The following is a 19,057-nucleotide window of genomic DNA, read 5'->3' as shown; positions in this document are numbered from 1 at the left end:
CCCTGCCCACAGCGCCTCTGTGCTGCGGGCTGGGCTGGGTGGGGCACGGGCACACGGCGGGGCCCGGGCCAGCCAGGCCGCTTTCGCCCTCGGCCGCGCCTGGCAGCACCGGGCGGGTGGCCCGGCCTGGGGGTGGGCAGGATGGAGCGTCGCCGATGCACCCGCACCTCCTGGGTGGAGAGTGGCCCCCAGCCACTGGTGGCCCCTGAGCCCGGAGCCCCTGGTGAGGGCTGCTCTCCCCGCCGTGGGGTCCGAGAGCCCACCGCTGGGCCGAGGATGGAGAGGCCACGCGCCGGCTGGGCGGCACCTCAGGAGCAGGATCTGTTGCCACGGGTGCTCTTGTTCCCTTGCTTCCGTCTGGGGTGACTCAGGCCACACTAACTACTGGACACCTCTGAGCAGGCAAAAAGCGCTTTAAGAAGAAATGTCATGTTTTCTCACTCCACCTGTCATTCTCCTCGTGAGCCCCTTAAATACGTGCCAGGGCTTTGCCTGGTGAACAAGAACTCTGGGGCAGAGGGCCAGCTGGGGGGGTCATTAAATAGACCACAGAGGGGCTTCCCTGACGGCTCAGTGGTTAAGAATCTGCCTGCCGATGCAGGGGACACGGGTTCGAGCTCTCGCCCAGGAAGATCCCACATGCCGCGGAGCCACCAAGCCCGTGCGCCACAGCTACTGAGCCCGCACGCCTAGAGCCCGTGCTCCGCAACAAGAGTAGCCACCGCGATGAGAAGCCCGCGCACCGCAACAAAGAGTCGCCCCCGCTCGCCGCAACTAGAGAAAGCCGGCGCACGGCAACAAACACCCAACGCAGCCAAAAGTAAAAAATAAAATAAAGTAAATTTAAAGGAAAAAAAGACCGCAGAACTTCAGAGTCGGGAAGGACCTTCTGGCTGCTGCCTCACAGCGGGGGTCCACACCTAAAGAGGCTCAGTGACCCCCACAAGGTCTTGAGACCCATTACACGCACATCAGAGCCTTCGCCACATCCTGTTACACCAGCCTCTGTCCACTTAGAACTTCTCAGTACCTAAGGGGACGATATGCGCATGCCCCTCACTGAGACACCCTTAAAATTCGACAGACTCTTCCAGGCCTGCGAGCTTAAATTGCGAAAGCAGCACACGCCCCGGACCATGCATTCACACAGTGCTCAGTTCAGGCACGAGGAGGTGTGGTCCGTGCTGGGAGCCCGTGTGCAGCCTGCAGCGGCGGGTGAACCCGCTCCTGTTTATGGACTACCTGGAGAGGCGTCTGTGCTGCAGGCGGAGCTGGGCCCGTCCCACTGGCTCAGGGCACAGCCTCTGTCCTGCAGGAAACTCAGGTGAGGCCTCTCGTGTTTCTGACCACTCTGGTCTAAGGCACAGTCTGGTCTCCGTAGTTAACATGCCTTCTCCACCTGACTTATTTCAGGCTAGTGGGAGTGGAGGGCAGACTGGGGTCTGGATCTGCTGGTGGTGGTTTTCGGGGCTCCAGGGGGCTTGGAGGCACTCAGGGGTCTTGGCACAGATGCTCGTGGTGGAAGCCAGCACCTCCTCTTCCCATGGACCAGAGGCCGCCTCCCCCGAGCTGCGGCCCCGACCCCTCTCGGCCCTCGCCCTGGTGGCTGTCCTCCCGAGCAGAGGACAATTAGAGACCCAGTGGACCTCTGTGCCCAGCTGCAGCAAGACGGCTGCCAGCCACCTCTCATATCCCTGTGGCCTCCAGCAACATGAAAGTCCTCTCACTGGGCGGGGAGCCTCCCTCCCCTCCACAGGGGAGCAGACAGAGCATTCCAAGGACCCTCCCCAAAGAAACCCTCTCCCCAAACAGTCCTGCCCCCGCCCCCTCTGCCTTCCATGCTGAGAGTGCTGGGGAAACACCTCCTCAGAGCAGCCTCCTCCTGGCCCCTCACGGGCGTCTGGCTCCTGCCCCTACAGGGCCCGATGACATCCTATACACCTGCCCATACACCACGTACACAGAGACGTTACGTACGTCCTTCTCATAAACACAGGATATCCTATATGCTGGCCTATTCCTTGCTTTCTCGCTTAACAATACACATCTCGTACTTTTCATGTCCTTTGTGATGTGTGCCATCATTTTTAATGGCTACATGTTCCAACACCCACTTTACTTGTGATATAAATAGCAGTGATGAAATAATTGTCTGATCAGAATTCTAGTTATTAAGTACTTAATAGGTGCCCCCAAGGTGCTTGGACTTTTATCCCACTCTTTCAGAAGGAACTGTAGTTCTTCCCCAAATGATGAGGAAAAGCTCTTCTTTACAGAGAACACTAATTAATACATGTAAAGAATGGTTCGAATTTTAAAAGTTGACATTTTGGACCCTAAATACTGGCTGATTCAAGCGTGAATCATCCACAGGGCACGAAAGCCAGGAGGTGGGAAAGCCTGGGGAAGCCCAGCAGCCCTACAGACCACCGGCCAGTTGCAAAGGGAAAAAAGAATTTCATTTTCAAGATCCTGGAGGTCACTTTTAAGCAGGTGACCAAACAGCATCATGGGATGTGGAGGGACATAACAGCCACCAGAATGTTGACCTTCGGGCAGCCGCCTGCCTCTCCTCCCCGTACGGGGACTCCGCTGAGCGCTGAAACTCTGATTTAACAGTTTTAAAGAAAGGAATTATCTCCACTGTGGCCCTCGAAGCCACTGACCCACCTCCTGTTCCCGGCACCCCCACGCCTAGTATCACTTTAAAGGACTGAAAACTTGAGGGACCGACTCACCAACGGAGCTGGGAAAAATCCTTTTTCAAAAGGGTCCTTCCCTGTGAGCGCAGCCGTTTGTCCTGACCCGAATCACCGGACAGGCGGCCTCCTGCCCGCCTGCCTGCCTGAGGGCCCTGCTTCAGGCTGACAGAGGGGGACGTGATTTACTGCTTTCTGCAGGTGAGTACACAAGCCGGCCTCGGAGGCCCTGGGGCCGGGAGGACTCTCACCGGCAAACGTGCTTCCCCAGACCAGTGGGCGCCCCGGATTCAAAAGACCACAGAGGTGGCCCGGGCAGCCCCGACCCTCTCGCTTCTCCCAGGGCCCTGGGCACAGTGCGGCCGTGAGCAGCCATCCCCCTGGGGCCTCCGGTCACGGTCAGATTTGTCCCATGCCCCACGGCCAACATGGGGCCGTGGGCAACTTCTACCCGCAGCCCCGGTCCCGCGTTTGGCTCCTTCAAAGGGCAGCTGCAGTCACGGCCGAAATCTCGCCATTGCCTCACCACCACCTTGCTTTGACTGTCTGCTGAGACCACCCCTCAAAATACTCCCATTCCTGGACGCTCAAGTCCCCGTTCCCCAGCGGTCTGAGCTGGCCACGCAGCACAAGAAGGACCCCGGGGGCCTGTTTCCTGACCTCAGGGGGCACAGGGCCGCGACGTCGGACGTTACCCCGCGGCGGCAGCACAGGGAGCCCCGCCGTCCCAGCCGCCGCAGCCCAGCGGCTCAGCACCCACTGGGGACGCAGACGTGATGCTGAGCGGGTGCAGACCCCCAGCTCTGCGGATGGTGACGCGACGCCGAGAACCCTCCCCTGGATCTGGAAGCTCCGAAACACTGGCCCGCGCCCCCGTCAGCCCCGCCCTCAGCTTTGGATTTGCTCTTGGGGCACCTTTGTTGCTTCCTGTCCAGGTGCCCAATTACAAATATCCGTTTCTCTGCGTCTTACAGAGTCCAGCTAATCTCGCCACTCGCAGTGAGGCTCAAACCCTACCGAATGGAGGAGAGTCTTTCTTTCTGTGGCTCTAAGGATGCACATCTACAGCATTTATTCTTAAAATACGTGTAGTGAGATAAGGAGAGCTACGTCCATGCTGGGTGCGGAGCCAAACGCCTTTTTAGAAATGCTGCAGTCAGGCAGGATGGCAGTACTCGCTAGTGGCAGAAGCGGAGTGGAAAGGAGCCTTTTGAGGGGAAACGCCCAGAGTGACAACCCACCAGAACTAATGACAGCCTATGTCTGGCACGCGCGCTTCTCAGAGACAGTCAGTGCAGGTGAAAGCCGGCCACGTGCTGGGAGGGGAGCCACTGCAATCAGGACTCAAAAGGAACTTACAGAACAAGCTCAGGGCGTTTGATAACGACCCCCTGCCCGTGCAGACAGAGATGGAACAATTCATCTTCCAAACAGCGGACTGTCCTTTCTTCGAGACTCGGCACGGCGTCTGGACCAGCTGCAGCCGTGCCCTCTTAAAACTAGCAGTGACGAGCATTCGTCCCTCCAACAAATGTTCAGCGAGCGTCCACTGGTCTGAGGCTGCCCGAGGTACCTGATGGAGGCAGCACCTGGGCCAGGAGGGCCTCAGCAGGTCTTCCTGCAGCAGGAACACTGCAAGTTCACAGGCCGACAAGGGCACCAAGGCGGGCTGGCTCTTCAACGTCCCCCAGCTTGTAACTGAGTCCACACAGCAGGTCAAGCCTTCGGGTGTGGACCGAGGCCCAGGGCCATGCTGCTTCCTAGGCCCCCTGTATGAGAGCCTGGATTTTACACAGGGGCAAACCCAGGCGTCACGACAGAGCTGCGACTCCAAATGCCTTTGGAGGGCTGCAAGGAGTACTTTACGGGGAACTCATTCTTCAGACAACTCCCGGACACCCCAATATTCTAACGAGGGTGCTACAACGATCCTACCCTTGGTGGGCTAGAGGCGAACTATGAACCAAGGCCTGGGAAAGACCATCTGGGGGGACAATGCCACCAGATGGCACCTCGATCGAATCACTTTGGAACTTTGAATATGGAAGTAGCAAAGTTTAACTTCAGTTCAGATGGATTCCATCGGTGGGAGTCATATTTGGGGACTTGAACTAACATTAAACTAAGACTCAGAACCCAGAACTAACCAAAGCTGTTAACTGAACAAAAGGATTTTTCAAAGGAACATACAGAGATCCAGTTTGAACCCATCTAAAGAATATGTTGAATCCAATAAACCCCAAACATCACAATGTCCTCCAAACTGAGCTGAGTGAACCTAGTGCCTGCGGTCGGGGTCTGACTACAGATCCCTCCGAGATGGGCCCGGCACCTTCACGCCTCTCTTGTGACATCCGTACAACGGGGGCCCTCGGGAGTCCCGGTGAGGTCCGGCAACGGAGTCAGTTTAGGAAAACTGATGGGGAACTAAATTTGTGCAGATGCTGCGCCTTTCACCCATCGAGATGCCTGCTGCTGTGTTTTGTACACATTCTCAACAACCTGCCCTCCAATGTCTGTGACCACTTGGGCCATTGCTGGTGGTGCCACATGAGCGCCCAGGCAGGCAGAGCCGAGCCGCGTCCGAGGGGGGAAGTGTGGACTCGGCCGACAGGCTGGGACTGGATGCGTGGGGAGTCCTGCCATGTTATTCCCAGGATAACCCTCCGTGGGTTTATGAGCAGGACTTGGGTGACGTCTCGGGATCGAGCCGGGACATCCGTCTACCAGTGCTAAGACAGATCATCCTCATACAGTACAGCAGCCACACAGCTGCGCGTGCCCCCCGGGGCAGGACGCCTGGCTGTGGCGTCCACAGCTCCTGGCCGCGGCCGGCCTCATGCGGGACCATCCTCCCAGGCCGTGTGCCAGGGCTGGGGGCCCGGGGCCCCTGGCACGTCCACAGCTCAGTGCCCTGGGTCCCTTCCTGCCGGCCCCCCAGCCCCGTCCACCCCGGGAGCTGTGCTGGGCGCTCGGTCCCCTCCGTCCTTGTCCCCGCGGGCCAAGCCCTTCAGGTCTGCCCTTGGCCGCTCCCCCCGCAGCTCCTGAAGGCGCCCGCCAGCTCCTCCTGTGCGCTCTTCTTTCTCCTGCGCTCCTGGGGTGGCTGCCGTCACCGCCATGCGGCCGCGGGACTTTTCTCAGCCACCCTCTCTCTCCCTGCAGCCTGGCCTCTGCTCCGCCAGCCTCCCGTCCCCTTCCGTCGAGCACGCCTGCGTCACCTCCCGCTGAAACGTGACCCGCTTGTGAGACCCCCCCCAACTCCTCTCAGAACTGTCTGTTCCGTGAACCGTCCCGAAACACAGCTCAGAGCAGACACCCCGCTTTTCAGAATCCCCCTGGGGCCCGGCTCCAGGCTGCGGGTCAACGCTGCCCTCCTTCCTTCACCCACGCATTCCGTGTTCGCGTCCCCAGCCCTCCCGGTGGCTGGACCCAGCTGCTCTGTGTGCCGACACACCCCTCTCCTACCTGCCCGCGCGGCCAGCCCACCAGCTCCAAGCTCTGGAACAAGCCCCAGAAGCAAACGCTCCCCACCCCCCCGAACTTGGTGAGCTCAGGTGCCTTGCACAGGGCCATGCAGGAGCAGAGCGGCTTGCCGGGGGGGACACAGGAGGCACGTGCTGTCCTTGTCACCGGGGCCCAGTGGGCTGCCAAGAGGCCTGGCCTCACCCTCAGTGTCCACTCACACAGGCCTCAGACCTTCCCTTGCAGAGAAGGAAGTAGCTGTAAGAAGTCAGAAATTGCTTGAAAAGCAGTAGTAACCCTTCCTTGGGATGGATAAGAGGTGCCTTGAAGTGTCAGTTCTTGAGCTGCGGGAGCCCTACCCAGGGCAGGTCACAGCCAGGGCGATGTTTAAGGTGCAGACATCTGGGGGCGCTCTGGGCCCTGATTTAACGTCCTGCACTGCAGGGCCTCTGCCTGCAGCTGAATACCGGCCGCCTCTGACGGTTCCTGTTGATACACGGAGAACCAGGCTTGTCGTGAGGAAGCTGACGGCCAGGAAGTCAAGGAGGACTCACCAAATCAACGTGCTGCCCCAAGCCCCCAAGCCCTCGCCGTGGTCATATGAGAAGGATGTTCTGATTTCATGCATAGTGGCTTGAAGTCAACCCTCAACTGCTGGTGAAACATTTTATTGTCATGAAGAAATGCAGTCACTAGAGTATTGCTTGTAAGCTACCTAAAAGTCCAGGAGCCTGGGACAGACTAAGGAAATCTGTTAGAATACTACATAGCTCTTAAAAGGAAAGTATAAACCAAATCAGAACGGTTGCCAAATACATTGCTACAGTTAAAAAAAAAAAAAGAAAAACAAAGTACAGACCAGAGCTGGCTTCCATCTGCACAGTGAAATGGGGGGGGGGACGCACATACACACTGTGCACACGTGAATTCTAAGAGGGATGGACACAAATGCTGTGTATGTACGGCATTTTTTCTATGTGCATATATCACAACTTTTATTTATTTATTTATTTATTTGCAGTACGCGGGGCTCTCACTGTTGTGGCCTCTCCCGTTGCGGAGCACAGGCTCCGGACGCGCAGGCCCAGCAGCCACGGCTCACGGGCCCAGCCGCCCCGTGGCACGTGGGATCTTCCCGGACCGGGGCTCGAACCCGTGTCCCCTGCGTCGGCAGGCGGACTCTCAACCACTGTGCCACCAGGGAAGCCCCACAAGTTTTAATATGAAGTTTTTCATTAATTTGTTCAGCAAAAGCTTATTTGACACCTTTTTAAGTGCCAAGTGCTGTGCAGGATCTGTGGCTGCAAGGACAGTGGACAATGCGGTAGAGGGACCGACAGCACAGAGTGGGGCGTTATGGCCCAGAGGCCGCAGCACGCCCTGCAGGAGAGAAGCAGGACGTCCACGCCTACCGAGAGTCGCCCTCCTGGAGCTGGGGACTCTGCATGCGCGTGTCTTGGGAAAAGGCACTGGCCGCTTTGCTCCGGACTCTTTTCGAGGACGTCTGTAGCGCAAGAGCCTTGGCAGACAGAGAGTGCGGCCCTCAGGCTGATCTCAATAACCAAGAATGCATCTTTCTCTGGAGCGAAGTTTGGCCAGGACACCAGCAGCCTCCTCGTGACACTGGGGTCTCCCAAGTTCAGGGCTCCTCAGCCAGGAAAAAAACGCACTGTGGGCCTCTGCACACAGGTCCTGAGGGACCCGGGGAGAAGGGAACCCACAGGAGTGGGAACGTGACCACACTGCCCGCTCTGCCCGAAGCAGGTTATGCCTCCGGTGATGCTCTGACAGGGCCTGTGCCTCCTGCAGGCATCCGGGAAACCGCGCAGGGTAACTTGTTAGCTTGAAGGGGGCAAAATCCAAACCTGCCACAGCTCCTTGACAAGTGGATCAAAATGAGTCCAGTATTCTTTGTTTGAGAAACGTCAGAGAAAAGTAAGTTCGGTAGTCTAGCACCTCCCGGGGCCCCCGTCTTGAGCTAATGTTCACTGTCATACCCGCCTCAGCCACGGCCCAGGACCGTGGGTCCTTCAGGACCCGGGCCAGACTGCGGAGCTGTCAAGAAACGTGGGCACCTCCTTGTCTTTCCGACATATAGGCCACATTCCACCACCACCACCACCGCCCCTCCCTGCCCCGATCTGGGCAAAAATGATGTGAAGTCACAGGAAAGTTCCCATGTGACCCACGCACAGGCAGGAACACCAGGCAGAGCTGGAGAGCTGAGTCACTGCTTACCACCGTGGTCAGCACCCCCATGCGGGGACAGAGCTGCCCTGAGCTATATTTTCAGGCATCCGTGGCCTGACTGCCTCATTGGCAGGATTAAGTTAGTCTTAGCGATGAATCAGTATTAACTCACAAAGCTCTAAAAACCTCCTAAGTGCTTCTTTTTTACAAAGTGAACCCCTTAAAGGGGTTTAGAATTAAAATTGGTTTTGTCTAGATGTATGTGTTGGTTTGTTTGAATTTGTTTTGGATTCAACATGTAATAAAAAGAATTCCTTGCTAGACTCATACAAATTATCTCAGTAGAACTGAAAACTCGTTTTTTTGCGTCTTTGGTGCTCTTTCACACCAATTTCTTATACCTCCTACAGACCCTCGATATCTCATCTCACTTTCAGTTCCGTGAGGCAGGCGCACACGGCTGACCCTGGAACGGCCCTCATCCCATCCGGCTAGAAGGCCCTCACTCAGCTCCTAGCTCGCTTCATCTGTAGTACCTTCATTCTGGTAACTCATTACTATTTATATCCTCGGTATTCGAGCCATGCAGATTTCAAAGAGAAAAAGAAAAACGGGAATTTAGAACACGAGTTGCCTTTCTACAGAAAGCCAAGGGCGCCAGGCCGGCTACCGTGGCGCCACCTCCTTCCCGAGGGCGGCCACGATCCGCGAGCTCTTGCCACAGGTCAAAGGTGAAAGGGGGGCTTCCCTGGTGGCGCAGTGGTTGACAGTCCGCCTGCCGATGCAGGGGACACGGGTTCGTGACCCGGTCCGGGAAGATCCCACGTGCCGCGGAGCGGCTGGGCCCGTGAGCCATGGCCACTGAGCCTGCGCGTCCGGAGCCTGTGCTCCGCTACGGGACAGGCCACAACAGTGAGAGGCCCGCGTACCGCAAAACAAACAAACAAACAAACAAGGTGAAAGGGCTCAGGGGCAGGTATTTTTGCTGTCGAGCTAATATTAAAATAAGAGCCTTCAATATAAGAAAATGTCCAAGGAGTGATACTTGTCATTGCAAAGACTGAATGACATCTTTCCCCACGGCTCCAAACAGGGGAGATGTTTTATGGCCTTTACCTAAGACGTTCTTTCTGCTCAAGCTGATGCCAAGATCTTCACGGGCTGTGCCGGCCACACTATCTAGCACGTCTGTGTGGGTCACACACAGGTCACCCTGAGGAACGCTGAACCAGGCAGCAGAGCCTGCGAGGGAGCCCTACTGAGTGTTTTAAACGTCCCGGCCCATCTCTGCACCATGAGGGGCTCTCCAGCTGGTGCCCGCCTGGCCCAGCTGCCACGCAGAGAGCAACCTGGCAGCTCAGGCAGCGACCACACAGGAGGTCTGCCTGCTCCTGCAGAACTTTTAAAAAATTACTAGTTGCAGGGCTTCCCCGGTGGCGCAGTGGTTGAGAGTCCGCCCGCCGATGCAGGGGACGCGGGTTCCTGCCCCGGTCCGGGAAGATCCCACATGCCGCGGAGCGGCTGGGCCCGTGAGCCATGGCCGCCGAGCCTGCGCGTCCAGAGCCTGTGCTCCGCGGCGGGAGAGGCCACAGCAGTGAGAGGCCCGCGTACCGCACACACACACAAAAGTACTAGTTGCAAACTTTAAGAACTGGAACACTCTACCTAAAGTCTGCATTTCTGACGTCCTGTGAAAACAGGGAGCTGGGCAGTTCGGCACTTGCGTTTCTCCACAGCAGCAAGTGGGTGGTGAGGGACATTCCCTACGTCCCCGCGGCCAAACGTCACCCTGCCCGGCCACACGCCACAGCCCGCGCTCGTGCACCGCTGGCCGGGGAACAGGGACAGACCCGAGCCCCTGGAACGAGCAGAGGTAAAGGGGCGCTGTTTTGAGCTAATTAAGGCAACATTCCATCCACCAGCCAACCAGAGATGAAGAGCCTTTTCATTACAGAAACCTGATCAAGGAGCACACACCCTACCTCACAAGGGACGAACTAGCCTCCTTGGACCCTCCCTGCTCCTCCAAGTGCCGCGTCTGTCAAGGTGAGCTGTGGACACTAACGTGCAGGTGCCCCGCCCGACGCCCGGTCAACCCTGACCCACCGCGAGGGGGTCTCCTCCAAGGGAGAGTCACGGCCAAACTCCACTGCTTAAAAGTTAAGCGTTCCCTGCCGCCTGCTGTGCCAGTTTTGTCTTGTTAGCAAAACGTTCTTGGTGAGTATGGGAAGTGAAGGGTGACAAGAAAGAAACACTAAGATGGTATTTCGGGAGATTTCCCCCCAGACAGCAGTTATGAGAGGGGCGAGGGGAGGGGAGCAGTTCCCAGGTGGACGTGAGGGACAGGCGGGCTGTGTGCAGAGGATTTATCAAGTCATCAACCGACTACAGTTCAGTCCGCCTTCCGTTATGTCAGTGGGAAAGCTCTCCTCCCTTCCTGCTTCGGGAGTGTCTGCGTGTGCACGGAGCCTGTGGCCCAGGGCCCCCGCAGACGCCCCACGTGAAGGAGGGGTCCTGCTCACGGCTGCCCCAACCCATGCCAGTGAGCGGACGCCGCTTATGGGCAGCCTCAGAGCCCAACAATGGCGTGAGGGGGCAGAGGCCCCTCCCTCGGGAGTCTCCCAACAGCGGCCAAGGGTCACCCGCCGCGGATGTGGCGGGCAGTGCCCCTCCATTCAGGAGGCCTCGCGGACCGTGTGCTGTGCTGACTGGACCTGGCCCCTGCCACCGCCTAGGTGCTCCCAAGGGTTTCAGCCTGTCTCCTCTCGGCATTTAGCTCCCCTAAGTCTCTTAATTTTCTCTGAAGGGAACAGACCTCAGTGGCCATGACAACTGTCTTGTCCTGAGACCCTGGTTGGCAAGAACCGGCCTCATGGATCCTAGTAGCTGGCTAGTGGTCACACGTGGCTTTGTACAGGGTAGATCCTCAGGCCATGTTTGAGCCACCTGGCTTGCCTTCCTATGGACAGAGTTCGAGCAGACCTTTTGGACACATGGCTCTCGGGATCTCGTGTGCACTGCAGAATCACAGGTCTTGAAGGCTGGAAGGGACCCTAGGGCCAGAGTCTTCATTCTCGGCCGAGGGAGTGGAGGCTCCAGAGGCACAGGAAAGGGCACAGCAGAGCTGCTGGCCACCTATGAATACCTGAAACGCGTGGTCCGAACTGTGATGCACCGTCAGTGCAAAATGCACACTGAGTTTCCAAGACTTAATGTGCAAAAAAGTAAAATTTCTCATCAATATTTTATACTGATTACAAGTTAAAATGATCATGATTCAGATATATCTGGATAAATAAAATATACTAAAATCACATGTTTCTTTTCACTTATTTTAACGTGGCTACTAGAAAGTTCTAGATCACCCATGAAGCTTGCATCCTGCTTCTACTGGGCAGCACTGGTCTAGAACAACACCCACATCTGTGACTTTCCATCCGAGGTCCTCTGCAGGACACCAGACTTTTAACACATGGTTGTACTTTGATTTTAATTTTTTTTCTTGAAGAGAACAAAATAATGACACAGAACAGAGAAAACGAAAACTGAAGGACAAGAGGTTTTTGCTATTGTTTATGATCTGGATGTTATCCCAGAACCTTCAAATTTTACAGACACGAGATGGTGCCCAAGGTGAGGGAGCGCCATCCCGGCATTGCTTCTGGGACGTAGAGAAACAAAGTCAGCAAGCTCACTGTACTCATAACCGGTCTGTTCTTCAGGAAAGCAAAAGTCTCATTTTCCTGTTTGATTTCTGATAAATTCCCACCATTCCTAACTGGATCAAAATCATCTGTGATGTAACTAAGAGTTTTAAATGCAAGAAATCGGATAAATACTCATTCCATGGAAAATGGAGTTGCTTTTGCAAAGCGTAACAATGCCCATTAAATTACTTTAGTAACTGCTGCTATTATCTCAGACCCTGGAAACTATTACTGTTAGGGGTGAGGCTTTCTTTTAAAAGGTCTGTGTGAATGATTCCGCCCCCCCCCCCAAACACACCCCGCTGCCCGTTACTCACAATGCTATGAGTTTTGCCAGCAGTTCATTAAAAAACAGTGGAAGCAGACTTTTTTTAAAACGCACAGGTGACCTTAAACACCAGTTTTCCGAGTGAGGTGCTACTTGCATGTCAGCTCATCCACACCATCCCGGGCACAGTCTCACTCGCCAGGCATCTGCCTTACCTTTGTATTTTCCTGTTTGAGCCCTTAGAATCTCTGCACATCTTGTTTCTTCCTCCTGTATTTCCAGATGAAATCGGCATTCCGGGTGAATGCTGTTCACCTGCTCAAGGTTAAAAGAAATAGAAATAACTGAAAATTCCACGATAAGGGGGAAGTCAAGCAAAATTTCTACATAAAAGCCCTCAAAACCTCACAGTTCTAAACTGCTTCCAAACTAACACTCATTTCAAAGCATTCACGTTCATATTTTGGCATGGTTATTTGAAAAAAAGCTTCATTATTTACTTTGTAAAGGAATTAGTAAACAAATAGAAAACCTGATAGAATTTTTTTTCTGGGCAGGAAAACAAACTTACTAACGTAATACATTTTATGTTGTTAGTACTAATTTGGTGGCCATAGAGCTCTTTAATCCAATAATCTTTCAATATTCGAGTCCTCCATTTCATAGCCCTTGATTTAATCAAAGTAAATACATGTTTACTCATAAGCCCACAACCCCAGACGCCAGCGTGCTTCATCTAAGGCCAGGCTCTCCGTTCACTGGAAAGCCCTAATAGGATAACTTTATTTTTAGAGGCTGCAGGTCATATTCAAAACTGAACTTTAGAATTTGGTGTGAAGGAGCCTTTTTTTTTTTTTTCCCCCCTTCTTGCGGTACGCAGGCCTCTCACTGTTGTGGCCTCTCCCGTCGCGGAGCACAGGCTCCGGACGCGCAGGCTCAGCGGCCACGGCTCACGGGCCCAGCCGCTCCGCGGCACGTGGGATCCTCCCGGACCGGGATGCGAAGCCGCGTCCCCTGCATCGGCAGGCGGACTCTCAACCGCTGTGCCACCAGGGAGGCCCTGAAGGAGCTTTTCAAAAAGATGAGGGGTGAGTAGGGAGAGGCCTGGGCGAGAGTCACAGCACCGAGGCTCCCACTGAGCAAGAGGTGTGGGGGACTTCACGCCAGGCTCTAGCACAGGAGCTAAAGATGTGACCCAGATGGTGATGAACGTTGTCCATCAACGTGCACAGAAGACAAAGCCACATACTGCTTCAGTCTTGGAAGATAATATTCTCTGGTCTCTGTTTTCACAAAGGTCCAACTTTCTCTTTTTTTTTTTGCCACCTCCCACCACCCACAAATATTCACGCTTCAGGCTGGAGCTGTGCCCCAGCTCTCATGTAAGAGCAAACTTTTTGTTAAAGAAAACCATACTCGAGTATATTATGGCCATCTATGTTTAATTAGCCTACTATTGAAATAAGTCAATAGAATTCTAACCAGGAATAACATTTCCTAACAAAATTAAGAGAAGAAACTTAATGCTGAATACTTTTGCCACATTTACCCTCATTTTTAAAAAGATCTGAAGCTTGGGTTACCCCCCGGCCCCGGCCCCGCCCCGGCTCATCACTGGGCAGCCACCACTGTACAAACTCCTGGTTTCAGGCTGTACTTTTCATACCTGAACAAGTCAATAGCTTAAATTTCAGAATTAGGGAAATTATTTTGCCTTAAAAAGAAAAATGGATTTCTGTTAAGGTATTAAAAGACACCATGACATCTGACATTCTTGGGATATGCCCAGCAATGACTTACTTGGGGACATCCTAGAAGTTGAAGCAGCATTAACTGTACTAATTCCTGGTACTTTTAACTAGCTCTTTCAAAGCACTAAAATTAGTAGGGGGGTTCTTATCCTCGCAGCATCCCTCTGCGGGAGGAAAGACTTGGTTTGCCTTCACACTGGACAAGGGAGTTTGGCAACCCTGAGGGTGGGCTAGGTTCATGCCCTCCCGGAACCCGAAATACCCTCAGCAATTACAACTGGCCCTAAATAGCTCCATCCTTAGCTTCACAACCTTAAGAGGGGATATGAGTCAATACAGACGGAGCTCTGGCCGCGATAGAAAATGCGAATATGTACACACGCCAACAATGACTCCAGTCTGTCAGAGAGGGAAGCAGGAAATAGGGTTCACAGTTTCTGTGGGGTCTTTTTCAAGGATCTTCAAATAAAAGGAAGAATTCCTGAGAATTAAATAGTCTACAAATGCACTCATTTAACAAATTTCTATTCAGCATATCGTTTCTGCCGGTGCTCTTAAATAATGATTTAAAAAATCAACTTTCTGTAGCTACATCGCGTCTCCCTGACACACACTTAAGCAAGACAAAAAGCAGCAACGGTACTAGGAGATGGAAGGGGAAGTAGTTAAAGACAAAGCGAACTCCAATTTCCCTCGGAAACGTGAGGCCGGCGGAGGTGACCAAGTTCTACCCACCACCCGACTCGGGCGTCCCTTGACCCCGCGAACCGTCCTCGCCGGCCACAGCCTCCGGGAGGACGCGGCCAGACCCGCTCCGCTGGGAAGGGCGTCGAGCAAGAAACTGGATCCTATTCCCAGCGAAACCGGGACGGCGGAGGGGACAGAGCAAACGCACCCTCCCAGCCCGTCTCCAGACCGGCCGGGCGGGGAGTCGGTTCTTCGCGCTGGGCGGGGAGGGTCCAGAGCGTCCCCGGCGGCCCTGCGCCCTCCCGCGAGCCCGGCGGGCGGGTGGGGACCCCGAGAGCAGCGCCGCGGCCGGACTCGGGAGCGCAGCGCAGCCGGGCGCAGGGGCGCTCCCTCCGGGGAGGGGCGGCGCGCAGGGCAGGGCGGCCGGGGCTGGGGGCGCACTCACTGGGGCGAGCAGCCAGCCGCAGCAGGTCAGCAGCGCGGGCGGCAGCAGCGCGGGCGCCCTCATCCCGGCTCCGCAGCACGGACATGGGCCGGGCAGCCCGTGCACAGCGACGCGGCTCCCGCCTCCCGAGGTCCTCGCGCGGCGCCCGGCGGCCGCCGACAAGTCCCCCGCCCGGGTTGCGCCCCGAGGCGGCCGCCCCGCCCCCGCGGTATCCCGTCCCCGCCCCGCGCTCCCCGCGCCCCCCGCCCCCGAGCGCCCTTCCGTCCCGGCGCCGGGTATCCGCCCCACGTCCCGCCCCGCTCCCTCGCCGCCCCCCGTCGGGATCCCCCTCCCCGCGCCCCGGCCCCTCCCTCGTAACCCCCGTGCTGGGCTCGGCAGCGGGTGAGGGCCCCGCACAACTCGGAGGGAGAGGTGGACGGGAGAGCGAGTCGGGAGGGACCCACTTTGGGGTCAGAGACGGGCCCCTACTTGTGTCCTTGTTAAGCAACCTAAAGACCCCCAAGAAGGTGTCAGGAAGAGCACGTGGGCTGCCTTGGAAGCCACTGGAGTTGGTTGGGGCAAATGAAAACTCAGAAGAAGACGCGTGAAGTGCATCTTGGTGGGGGCCGACTTGGCGCGGTGGCTGGTCCTCAGTCCTGCCCGTGTCTCCCCCTGCTGCACAGGTGGCCCATGGGGGGCGCTGGCTGCAGGGGCCTTGGACCCGGCCTCACCCCACACCTGCCTCGGAGCCTCCGGAAGGGTAGTGTGGCGTAAAAGGCAGTTGTTATCCAGCACAAGGAGGAGCGCTGGAAATGAAAAATAAAACAGGAGATTTTGCTGTGGTTTTAACTTTTTATTTGGAATAATTTCAAACTAACAGAAAAGTAAGACTAGGACAAAGGACATCTTTTCACCCTTTATTTAGATTCAGCTATTAAAGTTTTACCTCACTGGCTTGGTCATTTGTGTTCCCTCTGACCACTCATCCCCCAACAGATGCATCAACAACTTTGTTTTCTGTCTGTCTTCTATGTATCAGCTGTTAATCATCTATCACCTACCATCTGTCTTTCTGTCTGGTGGGGAACAGTAGTAGAGACAGGATTGGGACTCGGGGTGAGATCTGGACTCTGGGTATGCAGCTTGGGATCTGGAAGCTTATTGACTCTGGATCCAATTTGACAAATATTTCTTTTACTCACTATTTGGAGCCCGACAAGCAATGAACTTTGAGCCAAGTGCCTGTGTCATGAGAATGGCGATACCTGCTCCTCACCTTGAGGGTCGGGTTGCAGTGAGAATATAGATTCTTTATGCGTGTGTAAGTACTGTGCTCTAGTCCAGCAGATGGGGGTGTGTGATACGGAGAAAAAGTGTGGTAAGAACAAGATGCAGGCAAATGGGTGGGGAAGAGGGGAGGGGGGAGGGAGGAGGGGTGAAGGAGGGAGGGTTGAAGGGGAGGGGGGAGAAGGGGGAGGGGGAGGAGAAGTCCATTTTTCCTGGGAGGAGCTTGGAGGAGTGAATGTCTAAATGGGATTGAAAAATGCTTAAGAGCAAGAGATCAGAACGGAGGGAGAAGACATCTTAATCAGATGGAGCGCCTGGACAGAAGCCCAAGGGACAAGGATTGTGCTGAGAGCATCAGAGTGAGAAAGATGGTCCACTCCGGAGGCCTGGGGCCCCGAAAGACAATCTTCACTCAGTGGACAGCAAAATCTGAATTACACGAGAGTAGAAGTTTTAACACACTGTGAATGCACAGCACAAGGTTCTTTATAGTCTGACTGTTCTTTCCTTGTTCGGAATGGATGTTGGGATGGATGGTACTTTTATTTGTCAGTTAAAGGTTACTCTGTTTCTTTTGGGTAAATGGCCATTCTTCCAGGAATTTTTCCGCTTCCCCCTGCAGGGAGTGTGGTCTGTGTGTCCTCGGGGCTTCTGGGAGAAGGGCTCCTCTGTGGGTGCCTGATGTGGTGGGACTGGTGGTCTTGTCTCTGGACCTCTGTCACTGGCCCCCTAAGGTGTGGCAGCCCCCTGCCCGTGCTGTGCCGATGCCTGCGGAAACGTGGGTCCTGCCCCGGCTCTGGTCACAAGGACCCCACTTCTGTCTCCTGCTCCTGCGGCCTCTTCTGACCCGGACCACGCGGCCCTGGACACCGGCACCTACCTGCCTGTGTTCTGAGGCCCCAGGTGGGGCAGACCCTGTGAGGCACTTGTCAGTTGCCGTCCTCACCCTCCTGCCTAGACGCCCTCGCCCCTCTCCTCTCCCACACCTGCGGCTTCCCCAGATTTCCAGGCTGAGATCTGAGGGGAGAGAACAAAATCTCTGATGGTGGAAGCTGACCCCACACGTCAGAAGCCTGGAAACCTACGGATTCAGTGAGAGAAGCCTGGGGCCTTCGTGATCAGGAGAGAGTGAAATCGCTTCAGAAATAAATGCCATGCTGGTACTTTATACTTTGGCCAAAAGAGGACGGAAGCCTCACAAGACTCTCTGAGGCTCACCTGGACCCTCTGCTCTGTCTGGATGAGTAATTCTGGGACCACATCTGCTTGGAAGGAGGGGACATGCCCACAACCCCCAGGTACATTTTTAACTTGTACCTATGAAGAAAGGCAGCATTTGCCTGTGTCCCTCTTTTCGTGTCTTTTGAAAGCTGGGAGACCAGATCTCAATGAAAAATTTACTTCTTCCTCCCCCTAAAAAAGCCAGGGGAGCTGGAGCTTTTCATTCCTTTGCCCACTCACAGCTGTGACTGGGGGGACCCGCAGGCGGTCAGGGGAGCACTCTTCTGGGCTTGGACTCTGGCCTTGTGCCTCGTGGGTTCCTGGAGGAAAACTTGGAGCACGTCTTCTTTGGCTGTGTCCTGGTTCCTATAGGCACAGGGCATCCCGGCCCCTCGGTGGCCCCAGCGCTCGCGCTACACTGCGGCACAGAGCTGGCGTCCCACACGGGCTTGTCACCTAAGACTGAATTAGATGCCCCGGATGTGGAGGAGAATTCCTAATATGTGCTTGGCCTACTTCTCAAGATGATTATGAAGATAAAATCAAATGCCAGCCATGCAAAGCCTTCACAGACTTTTTTTTTTTTTTTGCGGGCCTCTCACTGTTGTGGCGTCTCCCGTTGCGGAGCACAGGCTCCGGACGCGCAGGCTCAGCGGCCACGGCTCACGGGCCCAGCCGCTCCGCGGCATGTGGGATCTTCCCGGACCAGGGCACGAACCCGCATCCCCTGCATCGGCAGGCAGATTCCCAACCACTGCGCCACCAGGGAAGCCCCCACAAACATTTTTAAAAGTATACAGATGTGAAGTGCTGCCTTGGGGATGGGCCCCTCTTGGCGCAGTGCCTGCTCTGTGCCTGCCTCGGCGCTCACAGGCCGAGCCTGGGCTCCGGCCTCAGGACAGGTCAGCGACCCGCTTGACCTGCTCATCTGCCCTGTGTGGTTTCCAGCCCCTTCTGTTTTCCACTCTAACCGACCTGTCCAGTGAGACGGATTCATTCAGGCAAAGCTCCCTTACAGCTGCAACCCTGCAAGATCCCGGTGGTCCTGGGCCCTTTTCTAGTGATAGTCTTTCTTCCAGACACGAAGAAAGCCCAGTGCTGGGGATGGCAAAGCTCTCGACCTCCTGGAAGGTAAAAGGTCTCTCCCCGCGACCCAGTCCTACATCAGGCCCCGAAACTGCGCTTAGGAGCTGTGGACAGCGGTGTGAGTGTGAGGTGGGGCATGTCTCCTCTGCCCCCTTCACCGCCGCAGGCTGGGCGTCCTCCAGGGTCAGAGGGGGGGTGGGAGGCGTCAGAAAGCCCTGCTTACTGGTACAGCTGGGGTTGCTTTTGTGACTTCCTCAGGCCTCTCCTGACCCAGC

At 55.6% G+C, this 19,057-nt stretch overlaps 1 protein-coding gene across 1 annotated transcript in view; it reads right to left on the bottom strand.

Moving 5' to 3' along the window:
- Window positions 1-15,399, bottom strand: part of VIPR2 (vasoactive intestinal peptide receptor 2) — a 63,170-nt gene extending 47,771 nt beyond the window's left edge. The window contains exons 1-2 of the mRNA XM_059074663.2: window positions 15,210-15,399; window positions 12,542-12,641 (exon numbers count right to left, since the gene is read on the bottom strand). Coding sequence (XP_058930646.1) covers window positions 12,542-12,641; window positions 15,210-15,272 — 163 coding nt within the window. The 5' untranslated portion in view covers window positions 15,273-15,399. The remainder of the gene's footprint in view (window positions 1-12,541; window positions 12,642-15,209) is intronic.
- Between the last annotated feature and the right edge of the window lie 3,658 nt (window positions 15,400-19,057).

Source organism: Kogia breviceps, chromosome 9, assembly GCF_026419965.1.
Source record: "Kogia breviceps isolate mKogBre1 chromosome 9, mKogBre1 haplotype 1, whole genome shotgun sequence".
Lineage (NCBI taxonomy): Eukaryota > Metazoa > Chordata > Mammalia > Artiodactyla > Physeteridae > Kogia > Kogia breviceps.
This window is presented reverse-complemented; position numbering and strand designations above follow the sequence as displayed.